The sequence below is a fragment of the Mustelus asterias genome, chromosome 2 (assembly GCF_964213995.1).
Source record: "Mustelus asterias chromosome 2, sMusAst1.hap1.1, whole genome shotgun sequence".
Lineage (NCBI taxonomy): Eukaryota > Metazoa > Chordata > Chondrichthyes > Carcharhiniformes > Triakidae > Mustelus > Mustelus asterias.
This window is the reverse complement of record NC_135802.1, coordinates 56,457,265-56,472,176: the sequence shown is the minus strand read 5'-3', so window position 1 is coordinate 56,472,176 and position 14,912 is coordinate 56,457,265. Positions and strand designations below refer to the sequence as shown.

General features: G+C 42.4%; 1 protein-coding gene across 1 annotated transcript in view; it reads left to right on the top strand.

Annotated features, from left to right (window-relative positions):
* Positions 1 to 14,912, top strand: part of dnah5l (dynein, axonemal, heavy chain 5 like) — a 327,807-nt gene that overhangs the window by 270,269 nt on the left and 42,626 nt on the right. Inside the window, exons 69-71 of the mRNA XM_078200347.1 lie at positions 2,640 to 2,761; positions 6,271 to 6,618; positions 13,266 to 13,454. Coding sequence (XP_078056473.1) covers positions 2,640 to 2,761; positions 6,271 to 6,618; positions 13,266 to 13,454 — 659 coding nt within the window. The remainder of the gene's footprint in view (positions 1 to 2,639; positions 2,762 to 6,270; positions 6,619 to 13,265; positions 13,455 to 14,912) is intronic.

Sequence of the window (14,912 nt, the reverse complement as noted above, 5' to 3'; positions counted from 1 at the left end):
TGAAGATAACCTGAGCAATTGAATGGGAGGGACCAATATGCCCCAGGGAAAGATTGCTGATATTTTAGATGAGTATGGATTCTCAGCAAATCTTCTCGAGAGCTGGAGAAGTTCCTGAGAGAGGTGAAAGTTTTGGGTTGCCTGAAAAAGGGCAATCCAATGATGAGATACCTGGCTGGGAGATCTATTCCATTCTTACCCTGAGCTATACTTCCCTCATTCTGGCCCAGCAGGCTAAATGGTCATCAGTATTTTTACCGCCCTGCGGCATTTAAATAAAAGTGTGTAGGCTTGATTCTTCTGCCTTCCCATGCTGCTATTGTTAATTCCAGTAACTGGTAGGAGAGGGGTGGCAATACTTTCTAGAGCATTGGTGGAAAGCTCTCAATCTCAATCCATTGCCATAAAAAAGACCCTTTACGTATAAGGAACTCTTTCTGGTTGTGTCACAGCTTGGTATGGCTCCTACTCTGCCCAAGACCGCAAGGAACTACAAAAGCTCGTGAATGTAGCCCAATCCATCACGCAAACCAGCCTCCCATCCATTGATTCTGTCTACACTTCTCGCTGCCTTGGCAAAACAGCCAGCATAATTAAGGACCCCACGCACCCCGGACATTCTCTCTTCCACCTTCTTCCTTCGGGAAAAAGGTACAAAAGTTTGAAGTCACGTACCAACTGACACAAAAACAGCTTCTTCCCTGCTGATGTCAGACTTTTGATGGACTCACCTTGCCTTAAGTTGATCTTTCTCTACACCCTAGCTATGACTGTAACACTAAAATTCTGCAGTGTCTCGTTTTCTTCTCTATGAGCGGTATGTTTTATCTGTATAGCGCGCAAGAAACAATACTTTTCACTGTATGTTAATACATGTGACAATAATAAATCAAATCAAATCAAATCAAACTCTCCATCTTCTTGTCTGGCACTCTTATTTCCCTCCTATGCAGCATAGGGCTCCTCTATGATTGTACAAATTTCATCAGTTGCCCACTTTGTATGAGCAATTTTCAATTTGGTAGAGGGAACGCCTGAGGTGGGTTGCCATTCAGAAGTCCTGACCTACCCGAGGAGAGAAATCTCATCCTTGAAGTTATGAAAGGTGCTGGCTGAGCAGCTGGGAGTAATGATGTTCATGGACCTCTGCAGAGTCCTGCAGCTTGCTCGATTGAGGAAAAGGATTTCCCTGATCTTCTCCTAAACCGAGGAGGTTTTTAGTGGGAGGTGGTAGTGTTTAGATAGGACTGACTTAATGGAATAGATTGTATTTTCTCATCCTTTTGTATGTTCATACACCTGTTTGAATGTACATATGAAGCTCTTGACTTTTCTCTCTCAGACTTGGGAGTGGTTTGAGCTTTAGCATATTTACACAAATTTTTCATTTTATCATTTTATTTGGATTTGTCTACCTGAGCCCCAGAACAAAGATATAGGGGGAAAAAATCTATGTAGCATCATTTGAGATAGCGCCATGTGAACCTGTAATGATTCCCTGGAGACAAAGAGAACACAGTAAGAAGTCTCACAACACCAGGTTAAAGTCCTGTTGGTTTATTTGGTAGCAAATACCATCAGCTTTCGGAGCGCTGGTCCTTCGTCAGATGGAGTGGAAATGTGCTCTCAAACAGTGCACAGAGACACAAAATCAAGTTACAGAGCACATTTCCACTCCATCTGACGAAGGAGCAGCGCTCCGAAAGCTTATGGTATTTGCTACCAAATAAACCTGTTGGACTTTAACCTGGTGTTGTGAGACTTCTTACTGTGTTCACCCCAGTCCAACACCGGCATCTCCACATCATGACAAAGAGAACCACAGACTGCTACTTGCGCAACCCATGCAGCATTCCCCAATAAAGTCACTGTGGAAACCTGTGTGGAACGTTGGTCTGTGGCACTGCCTGCCTCCAAGGAAACAAACTAAATCTGCATAACACCACTGTAAGCATGTTCGAATATAGAATAAGCCTCCATATATTGTACGTACTGAGATGATTTTACTCAAATAGTACAGTGACATGAAATGCATTAAAGGGACTGTTTCTATGATAATCCGTCGGGGAACTTGCAGTTATATAGCATCTTTAATAGTGAGACAGCTCATCCATTTACATGAGTGGGAAAATAATATTCAAGCAATGAAGAAAATTACACTAAATGTAGGTGAATTAATGGTGTCCTTTCCTGGTGTATAGGAATTGATTAGTGCCAAAACAAATGTTTTCTTCCACTGAACATGCATTAAGAGAGAATCTATTAACTGGAATTATTCCAATACTGTAAAAGCTCTTAAGTTCTAAGGGTGAAAAGACAATTTCATGATATAAATATCTTGTTGAATTTGAGAGTTTAAATTTCAGAAGTGCATATTGTGAAATCTGTGTTTTCATGTCAATTTCAATTTTGAGTGTTGCAGAAAGAATATTATATTTTAGACTCAAGAAAAATAACGACAATAATTATTTGCAATTTACATGCCTGGGTTTTAAAGGTGACAAAATAAGCAGTGGCATTTAGTTCACTTTTCTCATGAGTGACATTAATTCAGATAGTTCCTGGTACATTTCTTGTATCATAAACCTAAGACTAAAGTAATCATTTCATTGCTTGTTTGTATTCTTGTAAATGTGTAGGTGTAAAAGCTGGTCTGAAACGTACTTACAACAGCATATCCCAGGAACAACTGGATATCAGCAATATGCCACAGTGGAAACCTTTGTTATACGCTGTGGCCTTCCTTCACACAACTGTGCAGGTACAGCTCTTCTAATTCATTAGAACGTAATTTATGATGCAATTCCATTTGTAATGAACAAATTTAAACCTCCCAATTCAATTAAATCAATGCAATAACACTCCTGTTAGAATTATTGCACATTTATAATGTAAGTCTGTACACTAATCTCTCATTTCCAGTAACAGAACCAGCCTGGTTTTTCATCTATAGCAAATTTAGCTTGCTTCTATCACAGGCATATGAGCTCCCCATCAGATTTATTGTTCTGTCCTCTGCTTAGGGGATGTTTAACAGCCATGCATTAAAGACAACAATCTATTCCAATATCTCAGCAAATCATCAGTGAGACAAAAGGTACATTTGAATAAGCTATGTTTTCTGCCTCGTGTTATTGAAAGTGCTGCGTAGTCAGTCCCAATATGTTGTCATGACCTTTTCTAATATGTTTACAAGAATTGGCAATATACATTAAAATGCCAGCTGAAGTCAGTAAGTGGGAATTTCTGTTGAGTTCCCCGGTAAACTGAAGGCTTTTTTCTGTACAAGAGTAATGTATTGAATTGTTTCCACTGGGGAGTAACTTGCATAGAATAGTAACAGGGCTTAGATGTCAAAAGTTAAATAAGGCAAGATTGGCTATGACCCCTAATGAACTGGTGACTTATTTCCAGGAACAAATGTTCCTGTGGACTCAAACTGTATGATAAGACCAATGTTGTTATAGAATCACACTCTTACAGCACAGCAGAGCTGCTAAGTCTGTACTAGGCTCTTTGAAAGAGCTGTCCAATTTACTTGCACGCGGTTGGATCCATTCATTCGTTTGAATAGACAAGGACAGCACTGATATGAGTTTTAAAATGGTTTCCTTTTATTGAACAGAACTTAAAATTAACATGACAAAAGTGAAAAGTAGAAGCGAACTTGGCTTTTACTGCCAGACGCTGTACTGAGATTGAATGCACTGAACTGATCTCGAAAACAAACACTGAAAAAAAACACGCTGAAATCCAAACTATATTTCAAGCGTTATCTTGTTATTGGAAGTGTTTTCCTCAGGCTGTCTACATCTTAGAAAAACAATCCTTGCAGCAATGGTTATGAAAATCTTGTTTGCCTGAATTGTATACCCTTCAGGAATGCAGTCATTTTCAGCTAGCCTTTAGCCTTCTAATTCTACATGTAGTCAAGTAAGCAGTCAATTTAGCAGAGTTAGTTGCATTGGCAGAAATATCTTAAAATGAAGTCTTTGCATAGACTGAAACAAACAGGGCTAAACATACATAAGATCTCTCACACACCCTAACGTTTCCTCCATTGTTCTGAAAATTGGTCCTGTTCAAATACATGTCCAATTGCCTTTGGAAATTTCCACTAAAATGTTGTGAGATACTGATAACTGAATTCATCAGGAGCATGTAAATATCAGCATTTAATCAGTGTGAAAGCTTTATGCTGCCTATGCATCCACAAAAGCTACATTTCTCTTAAATGACCTTGAATGATCACTTCTCAATTTGGAGCTATAGATTACAGACCAGCATTAATTTAATGATTACCTGTGATTTCAGCTAGCACTCTAGTATATAATATAAATAGACTATCTAAGCATCCACAATGAATTCTACTAATAATTTTGTTTGTTCAGTCTGTGATAACACACTCAGATCTACACTGTTTGTGAATTATGGTTCTTTTACATTTCATAGGACCTTAGGAATTTAAGGTGCAGAAGGTGGCCTTTCAGCCCATCATACTTTTGTTGGGTGAAAATGTGCTGTCCAATCTAATCACAACTTTCCATAACCTTTTCAATTGTGGCACCTTCAAATGCATCTCCAAGTACTTTTTCAATGTAATGATGGCTTGAAGCTCTACCACCCTCTTAGTCAGTGACTTCCAGATCTCTATCACCCTCTGGGTGAAAGACATTCTTCTTAATTCTCCTCTAATCATTCTTCAAATTAATTAAATCTGCCAGAGATGACACTGCCAAGGTGACACTGCCAGGGAGTCACTGCCAAGGTGGTAGGGGGTAGAGCCAGGGCATTGCCCAACCACTTTCCTGACCACCGGGGGTCTCCAAAGGCCTCAAGAAAGAGCTGCATAATCATAATAATGTTGACAGTGTAATGGACACAGTCCCACTCTTCACTTGTTTCGCTTACTTTACCTGATTAGATTCAAATTGACCCTCTTTCTCAACCATCCCTCAGCTTCTTTCTCAATTCTTGAAATGCTAAGGGGATACAATGTTAGTCACTAAGGTTCCAGCTGCCCCACTGTCCTCACCATGAATGTCATGAACTCATACTTCTAGAAGTTATCGGGGGCTATTCTCCAGGGCTGCTTGTCCGGCCAGAGCAACTGGCCTCAAACCTGCTAATGACATTTAAATTAATTTGAATTAGAAGTGATCAGACTTGTTTGATGGCCGCCATTGGGAATCCCAGCTGCAGATAGCAGCCCTAGAGAATACCCCCAATAGCTTCTAGAAGTATGAGCTTATAACATTCATGGTGAGGACAGTGGGACAGCTGGAACTTTAGTGATGCGGGCAACACTGGCTGGCCAGGATTTATTGCCCATCCCTAATTGTCGTTGAATTGAATAACTTGCTAGGCCTTTTCAGAGGGCATTTATGAGTAAACCACATCACTGTTAATCTGGGGTCACAAGTAGACCAGACCATGTGAGGATGGCAGATTTCCTTCCCTAAAGGACATTAGTGAACCAGATGGATTTTTATGACAATCGGCAATGATTTCGTAGTTATCATTAGACTTCAAATCTCATATTTTTATTCAATTCAAATTTCAATATCTGTCATGGTGGGATTTGAACTTGGGTTCTCAGAGCATTATTCTAGGCCTCTGGATTACTAGTTCAGTGAGAATACCGACCTATCATTATCTCCTGGAATACACAGGGGGGAGTTTTCCCTTCCTGCCTGCCACGGGAATCATAGCCGGCAGGGGGGTGGACCATGCAAAGATCCGTTGACCTCAGGTGGAATTTTTCGGTTTTGGTGAAAATCTCACCCACAATCTGTGTTGCTCCCAATCTTTGATTTTGTATTTGCTTTTGTACTTCAGTTTTCTTCATTGTTTTTTCCAATGGTAAAATTTCAATTAGTGAAAGAAATAATATATAAAAATGTGAAGCACAATAAAGACAATTCCAGTGCAAAACTCTGGGCCCCAACTGCCCCTCAACTGGATGTAAAAGGCCTCAGTGCATTATCTGAAGAAGAACAGGGAAGTTCTTCCAAGTCTCTTGGCCAATATGTACACTTCAACCAACAACATTAAAGTGAAACAATCAGCTGGGCATTATAACATTGCTATTTGAAGGATTGTGCTGTGCGAATTAGCTGTTGTATTTTCCACAACACAACTGTATCAACACATCAAAAGTACTTCATTGGACTTAAAAGTGCTGTGAGATGTCTTGAAAGATCATGAAAAATGTATGTCTTTTAATTGTATCTAGTAATTCTAGTTCCTTTTTCCGATTAATATCTGCAGGAAAGACGTAAGTTTGGTCCACTTGGGTGGAATATTCCATATGAGTTTAATCAAGCGGATTTTACTGCCAGTGTTCAGTTTGTGCAGAACCATCTGGATGAAATGGACATTAAGCGAGGTGTGAACTGGAACTGCATGCGCTACATGCTGGGGGAGGTGCAGTACGGAGGACGTGTAACAGACGATCTGGACAAGCGACTGCTCAATACGTTTGCAAGCGTGTGGTTTGGAGAAATTATGTTCACCGATAAATTTTGCTTCTACAAAGATTATATTATTCCACAAGGCAAGACAGTTCAAGATATCCTGCATTATATTGAGAGTCTGCCGCTGGTTGATAGTCCTGAGGTATTCACAATTTTGCTTGTCAAGATAAAATTCTACCTGATGTAAAGTTCGGCATTTTTAATAATACATACCTCCTCTAGTCTCTAAGAATGGCTTAGCTGATCTCCTATTTTTAATGCATTTATTTGTTCACGTCCCAGACTTCAGCAACTGTGCTTCTGGGCAGGATCAACACAAATAAATGGAAAACATGACTAGTTAATGAAATTACAAAGGGTAATGGAAAATGCTGTTCAGGTAGAGGTAGTAAATTGTCCTTTTTTGGAATTTGTTCGAGTATAGCACTTTTGAAAAAGGTATCAGTTCTTTTTCTTTGCTATTAAGTATTCTGTATAACAATACTGTAGTATAATTCAGCCTCTGACTGAATCCATAATACCCCTTTATAAAAGGGGGACCGAGCTAAGTATTTACAAGCTCATTAGTTTAACATCTGACAGAAAAAAAATGACATTAGCCCAAATCTTCTGATCAAAGTCAAAATTGCTGCATCTAACATGATCAGACAGAAAGCCACCCACTTACTTGGATATCTTTAAATATACCAGACTTCCAATCCATGATGCAAAAGAACTCCCTCTGCACAGCAAAACCACATAGACAGCAGCAAAGAGAATCAATGAAGATGCTACATCAGCTACATTGGCCCCCACACCCAAGCCCATCACCCCCACGTTTTACAGCTCTAGCTATTGAAAAATGAGTCCAGTGTCCATTGTGAATGTTAGTGAATGGATAGGGTGGGTGCATGGATGAGGCAAGTGGATAAAGTGGGTTAAGTAACTGGGTAGGATGGCAGGTGGGTGAGGTGGCTAGTGGGTGAGTGGATAGGTGTGTTGGAGGGATTGTCAGGTTGAGTGTTGATCAGATTGTATCGGAGAGTGTTAGGGGCTCGTCAAGTCAAGGGATAGTGGTCAGGTTGGGTCGGTGCGGAGTTGGGTGGTGGGTGGATATCATGTTTGGGTGGGAGATGTTGGGGGATCTGTGGGGTAGTCAGGAAGTTAGAGAGATATTCAGGAGGTGGAAGGAGAGTCAGGGTGGTCAGGGTGTTCAGGAGGCCAATTGTATAGTTACCCAGGAGTTAAACTGGGATGTTTTCTGTCCAACATGTCCTGGGTAACTATTCAAGTAAGTACTGCAAATCTGTCTGATGTCTCTGACTCTAACTCAGAGTTGGGGTCCAGAGGAGCAGGGAAATTGCTCATTAGAAGTTCCAGCTTTCCACACAATTCCCACAGAGTCAGCTCATCAAGTCTTCCACGAGGTTGTGGCATGCACCTTGGGTCACACGTCTGGTCTGTAATAATCCAGAAGGCAGATAATCTGGGCCAATAACTTTTTAGAATACTGCCATCAGGCAAGAAATGGAAGGAAGGGCTACATAATGGATATTTTGGGTTGGTTCTTCATGTCTCAGCCATGTTGGAATAGAGGCAGGTGAGATTTAAAAACGGAAGGCAGGACCCAATTCTAGAATTCCCAAGCCCTTTCCCACCATGTGGGATTTTCTGGCCCTGGTTTAAATGTGCAGGCAGGAAACTTGAAAGCAGTAACCATGCCCTTGTCTACTCAATTGCTGGAGTAGACATTTAAACATCCCATTATTTCCATGGTGTTGGGTCTGTTTTGGTTAGAGACATAGTTGACAACGTCTCAGAGGAGCCATGAGCCATGGGGAAAGTCTTGTCTTTGACAGGTAAAGTTTTGACAACTTCACATGTCATAATATACTGATGTGTGTTAAGTTAAATACTGTAGATGTTGACACATACCTCAACATTTGACATCTAGAAAATCCCTTCAAAAATGTGGGTTAACTTAAATGCAGAGTATAAAATAAACTTCCAGCATGTATGTTGGTTGCCATCTTTGTCATTCACCATATGGGATCTGCTCTGCGTGGGCTTGTATTTAGGTCTTGCCCATATCGTCTATTTGATCCCATGCACCCAGTAAATAAAACATCCATTTGTGAGTGGAAATTGAGGCTGACTACCAATGCGACTATAGCATGTCATGGCTGAAAAGGGGAGTGACTTATATGCCAAGTACAAGCAAAGACATCATTTTTAAGGCCAAGAAAATTGAGTTATCCTATATGCCAGGTCAACATTTTTTTTTCATTAATGGGACATGAGCATCGCTGGCTGACCAGCATTTATTGCCCATCCCTATTTACCCGAGGGCAGTTGAGAGTCAACCACATTGCTGTGGCTCTGGAGCCACATGTAGGCCAGGCCAGGTAAGGACATCAGATTTCCTTCCCTAAATGACATTAGTGAACCAGATGGGTTTTTCTGACAATCGACAATGAATGGTCATCAGTACATTCTTAATTCCAGATATTTTTTATTGAGTTCAAATTCCACCATCTGCCGTGGTGGGAGTTGAACTCGGGTCCCCAGAACATTAGCTGGGTTTCTGGATTAATAGTCTAGCGATCATACCACGAGGCTATCACCTCCCCATGTAAGCTGCAAGATATGGTATGTTTTTAATAGTGTTTAATGAAAGGGTTTTGTTAGGAAAAGGTATGTGATTATTCTGTTAGCCAGCATTGTTAAAGTGTTCAGATGCATTACAGTACATTTAGAGGGCGATTCTCCCACCCGCTGCACTGCTGGGCCATGTAGCAGGCTTCCCGTTGGGTGCCACAGCCTACGCAAGTCTCTGGCTGCCGGATTTCTAGCTTCTTTAGCTCCACGCCAGAAATCGGCGCAGAGCTGTGAAAATTACATAGATGAGGATTTAAATCTCATTAGCGAGCCCGGAGACTTCAGTCACCACCCACACCTCCCCCCCACACACACACACACCAGGAGTATTTCACTCCAGCGGAGTTTAAAATTGCTCCCCACCAACAGGGAATTGGGCGACCCGACCCTGCTGGAGTGAGGTCAGGGGTAAGGAGGGGTGCCCCCTTGGCATTACCAGCTTGGCAGTGCCAGCCTGGCCCCCAGCATTGCCCAAGGGGCAAAGTGACAATGCCCAGGGGGCACCTTGGTACTGCCCACCAGGCATCGGGCAGTACCAAGGGGTTGGGACCAGAGGGGGGCTGGGGCCTATAGGGACGGGGACTCTTGGGGGAGAGATTGGTAGGGGTGGGAGTGGGGAGTCCCACCGCCACTCTGCACTGGAATCAATGACAGAGGGAGCGATGTCAGCAATCGGGGCTGGCCATTGGGGTGTGGCAGGAGTTGACTTGTGGGAGGGTTTTGAGCTGCGGGGGTGGGGGGGGGATGATTAGAACTGTGGGGAGGGGGGGCATTGGTGCTGTCAGGGGGGTCTGAGCTGCGGTGGGGGCCGGGACTGTGGGGGAGTACCGGGTCGGGAGGAGAGATCGAGGCAGGCCAGGGTAGGGGGTCGGCAGTGAGGAGTACAGCGCATGCGCTATGACAAATTGCCACATGTGCAGTGGCTCATTCAGCGGTATGCTGCCGGTCTCTTCAGTGGGAATAGGTTCTGCCCCTTGATTTTTAATGAGATTCATGCTCATGCACTCTGCAGTGCACAGAGTGTGGGAGATTCATTTTGAAAATCCTGCTGGAAAAACCAGCGGGATTTACTCCAGTTTTTATGTGAATTCAACACTTTTTCAGAGAATCCCACCCTTAGTGTTTTCAGCATCTGTTCCCATACTTCAAATGTTGAACAGGTAGCTGAGGTCTATCAAAGACATCAAAGGTTTTAATTCATTCAGCACTGGATATTTTGTTGTGATGGAATCCTATTATGAATGTTTGGCTGAGTTTCAAACCCTTTAATGAATCGCACACAGCAGGGTTGCTTATACAGTGCAATGGATTCTTATTATGAATGCTTGACTGAGTTCCAAATGCAACTAATGGTTTTATGACACACCTGTTGATGGGAGTATGATTTTTGTTTTTATTGACAGTTTTTGAGTAGTTAACATGGTGACATTTTAAAGAGATTTTTGAAGGGTGTTTCTTTATTTTGACAGTTTTATGACCACAAGATCATTAAGTCTTTTTCCCCCAAGTAGAGTTTGAATGGCTGTACATTTGATCATTTTATGAGATGCTAAGAAAACGAAGCTTTTTTTAAAAAGAGGTTTTTAAATGGCTGTTTGTGTTTACAATTTCATGAGCACCTCAAAAATTTCCAAAGTCTCATAGCTCATGAGTTCTGTCCATCGTGGATACTAAGTCAGTGGGCGTGGGGAAATGTAGGGAGCATGGGGGAAGGACTATGAAGGTGCATGGGGTGAGGACTAGGGTGCCCAACACTTATTTACAGAATTGGACCTATGTCCCAAGGAACAGAGACAGGCCTTCTAACCTGCCAGCCTCATCATCCATCTGCCTCTACTCCTACCGCAGGCCTGCTTCAGGAAGCAATGGCCCTAATTCCAGTCTCTCTATTCCCCCACTTCCCCGCCCAACCATGAAAATAGTGTAAGTGGCCAATGCCAGGCAAGAGGTGGGATCACAATGTTGGGAAATGGCCTGACTTGCAATTCCCCTTCAAGGATAAAAATCCAGGTTTATATATTGTTTGTCTGCTGACATGCGCTTGGTTGTCCATCTGCGAATGAAATTTCAAAGTGAATCCAGTGAAAAGGTTTCATGTATATTTTGAGTTTACTGTTCACAAGACAGGTGGAGACTCATCCAACAATAATCAAATGATGTTCTTCCCCGCTCATAGCTTCCACTGTATCTTATATAATTCTAGGCCTTTCATCACCACGCTATCCAAAATGATTTGGTCACTGTTTAGCACAAAAAAAGCACTTCACCCTTGCTCTTTTAAATTCCGCTCCCCATCCCATTTCCTGTGTTCTGCTGTCCTACTCTGTAGAATTACTTCCCATACATGCCTTTACTACACTTTTCACTTAAAAAAAAGTTTGTTTATTAGTCACAAGTAGGCTTACATTCACACTGTAATGAAGTTACTGTGAAAATCCCCTAGTTGCCACACTCCGGCGCCTGTTCGGGTACACTGAGGGAAAATTTAGCATGGCCAATGCACTGAACCAGCACGTCTTTCAGACTGTGGGAGGAATCCAGAGCACCCAGAGGAAACTCACGAAGACACAGGGAGAATGCACAAATTCCACACGGACAGTGATCCAAGCCGGGAATCGAACCCGGGTCCCTGGCGCTGTGCCGCCCATCTTATGCACCTTTATGTAGTTAACATGGTGACATCTTATGCCGGGAATCGAACCCGGGTCCATAGGACTCTTAAATTGGCCTCGCAGGTGGAGGATGCGGTCAAGAAGGCGTACGGCGTACTAGCCTTCATTAATCGAGGGATTGAGTTTAGGAGTCGGGAGATAATGCTGCAGCTTTATAGGACCCTGGTTAGACCCCACTTGGAGTACTGCGCGCAGTTCTGGTCACCTCATTACAGGAAAGATGTTGAAGCCATTGAAAGGGTGCAGAGGAGATTTACAAGGATGTTGCCTGGATTGGGGGGCATGCCTTATGAGGATAGGTTGAGGGAGCTTGGTCTCTTCTCCCTGGAGAGACGAAGGATGAGAGGTGACCTGATAGAGGTTTACAAGATGTTGAGAGGTCTGGATAGGGTAGACTCTCAGAGGCTATTTCCAAGGGCTGAAATGGTTGCTACGAGAGGACACAGGTTTAAGGTGCTGGGGGGTAGGTACAGAGGAGATGTCAGGGGTAAGTTTTTCACTCAGAGGGTGGTGGGTGAGTGGAATCGGCTGACGTCGGTGGTGGTGGAGGCAAACTCGTTGGGGTCTTTTAAGAGACTTCTGGATGAGTACATGGGATTTAATGGGATTGAGGGCTATAGATAGGCCTAGAGGTAGGGATATGATCGGCACAACTTGTGGGCCGAAGGGCCTGTTTGTGCTGTGGCTTTCTATGTTCTATGTTAAGACAGTCACTTAAAAGTCTCCCCTTTTAAGACTGAAATATCGTGTTTCTTCCGTTCTTTTTAATGTTGTCAATCTTTACCACTAGAGATCAGTCCTGATAATCATTTCTGTGCTGTTTCTAGAGCTTAAATAACCAAAAGTGGGTCTAATCCCGCAAAATTAAGCATAAACCTGCCTGTTGCCTCATCTTTAAATGGACTATCAGATGATACTGGGAAGGGGCACACAGCACATGCTCTGCCCAGTCTTCCTCTGAGAGCTAGAATACCAGCCACTGTTACTTGGCGTCCCCCTCTCCCCAATGCCTTCAGGTCTACCTTCTTCCAACCTGTGACCTGCCAGATAATTTGATATTGCTGATTCACAGAGCCAGTGTGTTGCTGCAGGAAGATGATCTTCCACCTACTGGCTGAATACACATGTGGCCTGGCCCAGGCCTCTCATCAGCACTATTGGGCTTCTGGCTACCCATTAATCTACTTTAATCTAATTGGTGTGATAGTGCAGCATGTTTTTGCTTTGTTATCTGGGGCCCTATGGTAGTTTAACACATGGAGCATGTTGCAAGCTGAGTCATCTGAACTGCTTAGATCTCTTTCAATTTTGGGTATTTAATTGTGGTTGAAGTCGTGTATCATTCATTATAGAATGAAGCCAAAATGTTTGCATATTCTCAATTACTGTGTTTAACATAAATGGGAATAAAACAGAGGTTTACTTTTCTAAACTATGTAACAGAACGCAAATATGTATTTAAATTATTTTATTTTTGTAGGTATTTGGGCTTCATTCAAATGCAGATATAACTTATCAGACTAATATGGCAAATGAGACCCTAAACACAATCGTGAACATTCAGCCTAAGGACAGTGGTGGTGGTGAAGGAGAAACCAGAGAAAGCATTGTCCAACGCCTTGCAAATGAGATGTTGGAAAAACTACCAGGAGACTATATTCCACATGAGGTAAGGCATTAATGCCCGCAGATTTTTCACTTTTATTTTGAGGTGAAACAATGAAAAAATCTTTAACTTCAGCACATCACAGACATTCTTAACATGAATCATAGAATCCTACAGTGCAGAAGGAGGCCATTCAGCCCATCGAGTTTGCACCGAACACAATCCCATCCGGGCCCTATCCCCATAACCCCGTGCATTTACCCTAATTAGCCCCCCTGACACGAAGGGGCAATTTAGCATGGTCAATCCACCTAACCCGCACACCTTTGGACTGTGGGAGGAAACCGGAGCACCCGGAGGAAACCCACGCAGACATGGAGAGAACGTGCAGATTCTGCACAGTGACCCAAGCCGGGATTCGAACCCGGGACCCTGGCGCTGTGAGTCAGCAGTGCTAGCCACTGTGCCACCGTGCCGCTGGGATGAGTTCACGATTGTACAGTAATCTAAAGTTGAAATTAACACTTGACAAATTACAGGATAGATATGGGTAAGGAAAGCCATTCCATTCATCTTAACTCATTCTTCTGAAAGAAGATCTGACAGTTTTCACAGTGTCTGTTTTCTTAAATGACTCCATGCGTTTCATTTTCTGTTACAGCTGGAAATGTATTTCATGTATTATTAACTCTCTGGTGTTGAGAAGACTACTCCAACATCAGTCTGAAATTCACTTTCTATCCAAAATTTGAATTTGAAATTTGAAACTATCATTTTTGTCCTACTGTAATGGATTAGTTTGAAATAGAGTTTTGGACTTATTTTTCCTCTTTTGTTCAATTTTATCTCTCAGTCACTTCCTCTCATGACTGAAAAACTTCAATTCCTTTCTCATAACTCTAGTCTATTAGTCTTGCAGCTAAATTATTTTTTTTTGTGCTTCTGAATATGTTCCCTTGTCCCTTAACTGGACAAAGTAGGCTAAGCGTGGTCCAACTACAGCCATTACATTTTGGTATCGTCTTCACGTTTGAGTAGTTTGAATTCAGGATTAATAAAATTACTCACAGTCGAGTTCCCAACACAGATCCCAAGGGAATTCTCATTATTTTCCACCCTTCCTCCGTTCTTCATCCCATAACAAGCACTTGCTGCTACCCATGCTTATCCTAATTGCTGATTTATTCCCATGAGTTTTCTTAAACCCTCAGCATGTTAAACCCAAGTAACAATCTATTTTGTGAAACTTTGTCAGACTATAAAGGGCATTATATACTTGGGGCTGCGAATTTCTCAAAAATGTTTAGTCATTTGATCAGATAGGATTTTTTTTTCTGAATCTGTGGGCGAAATCTTCCCCAAAAATGGCAGAGTGCTGTTTCCAGTGAGAAACAACCAGATATGTCCATATTTTCTTTCTAGATCTTACGACACTCTACTGAAAAAAATCAAGGGGCCATGTTTCACGCCATCATACAAGGGGCGGGGCCTCAACATGCCAGCAAAATCGAGCTGCACTAA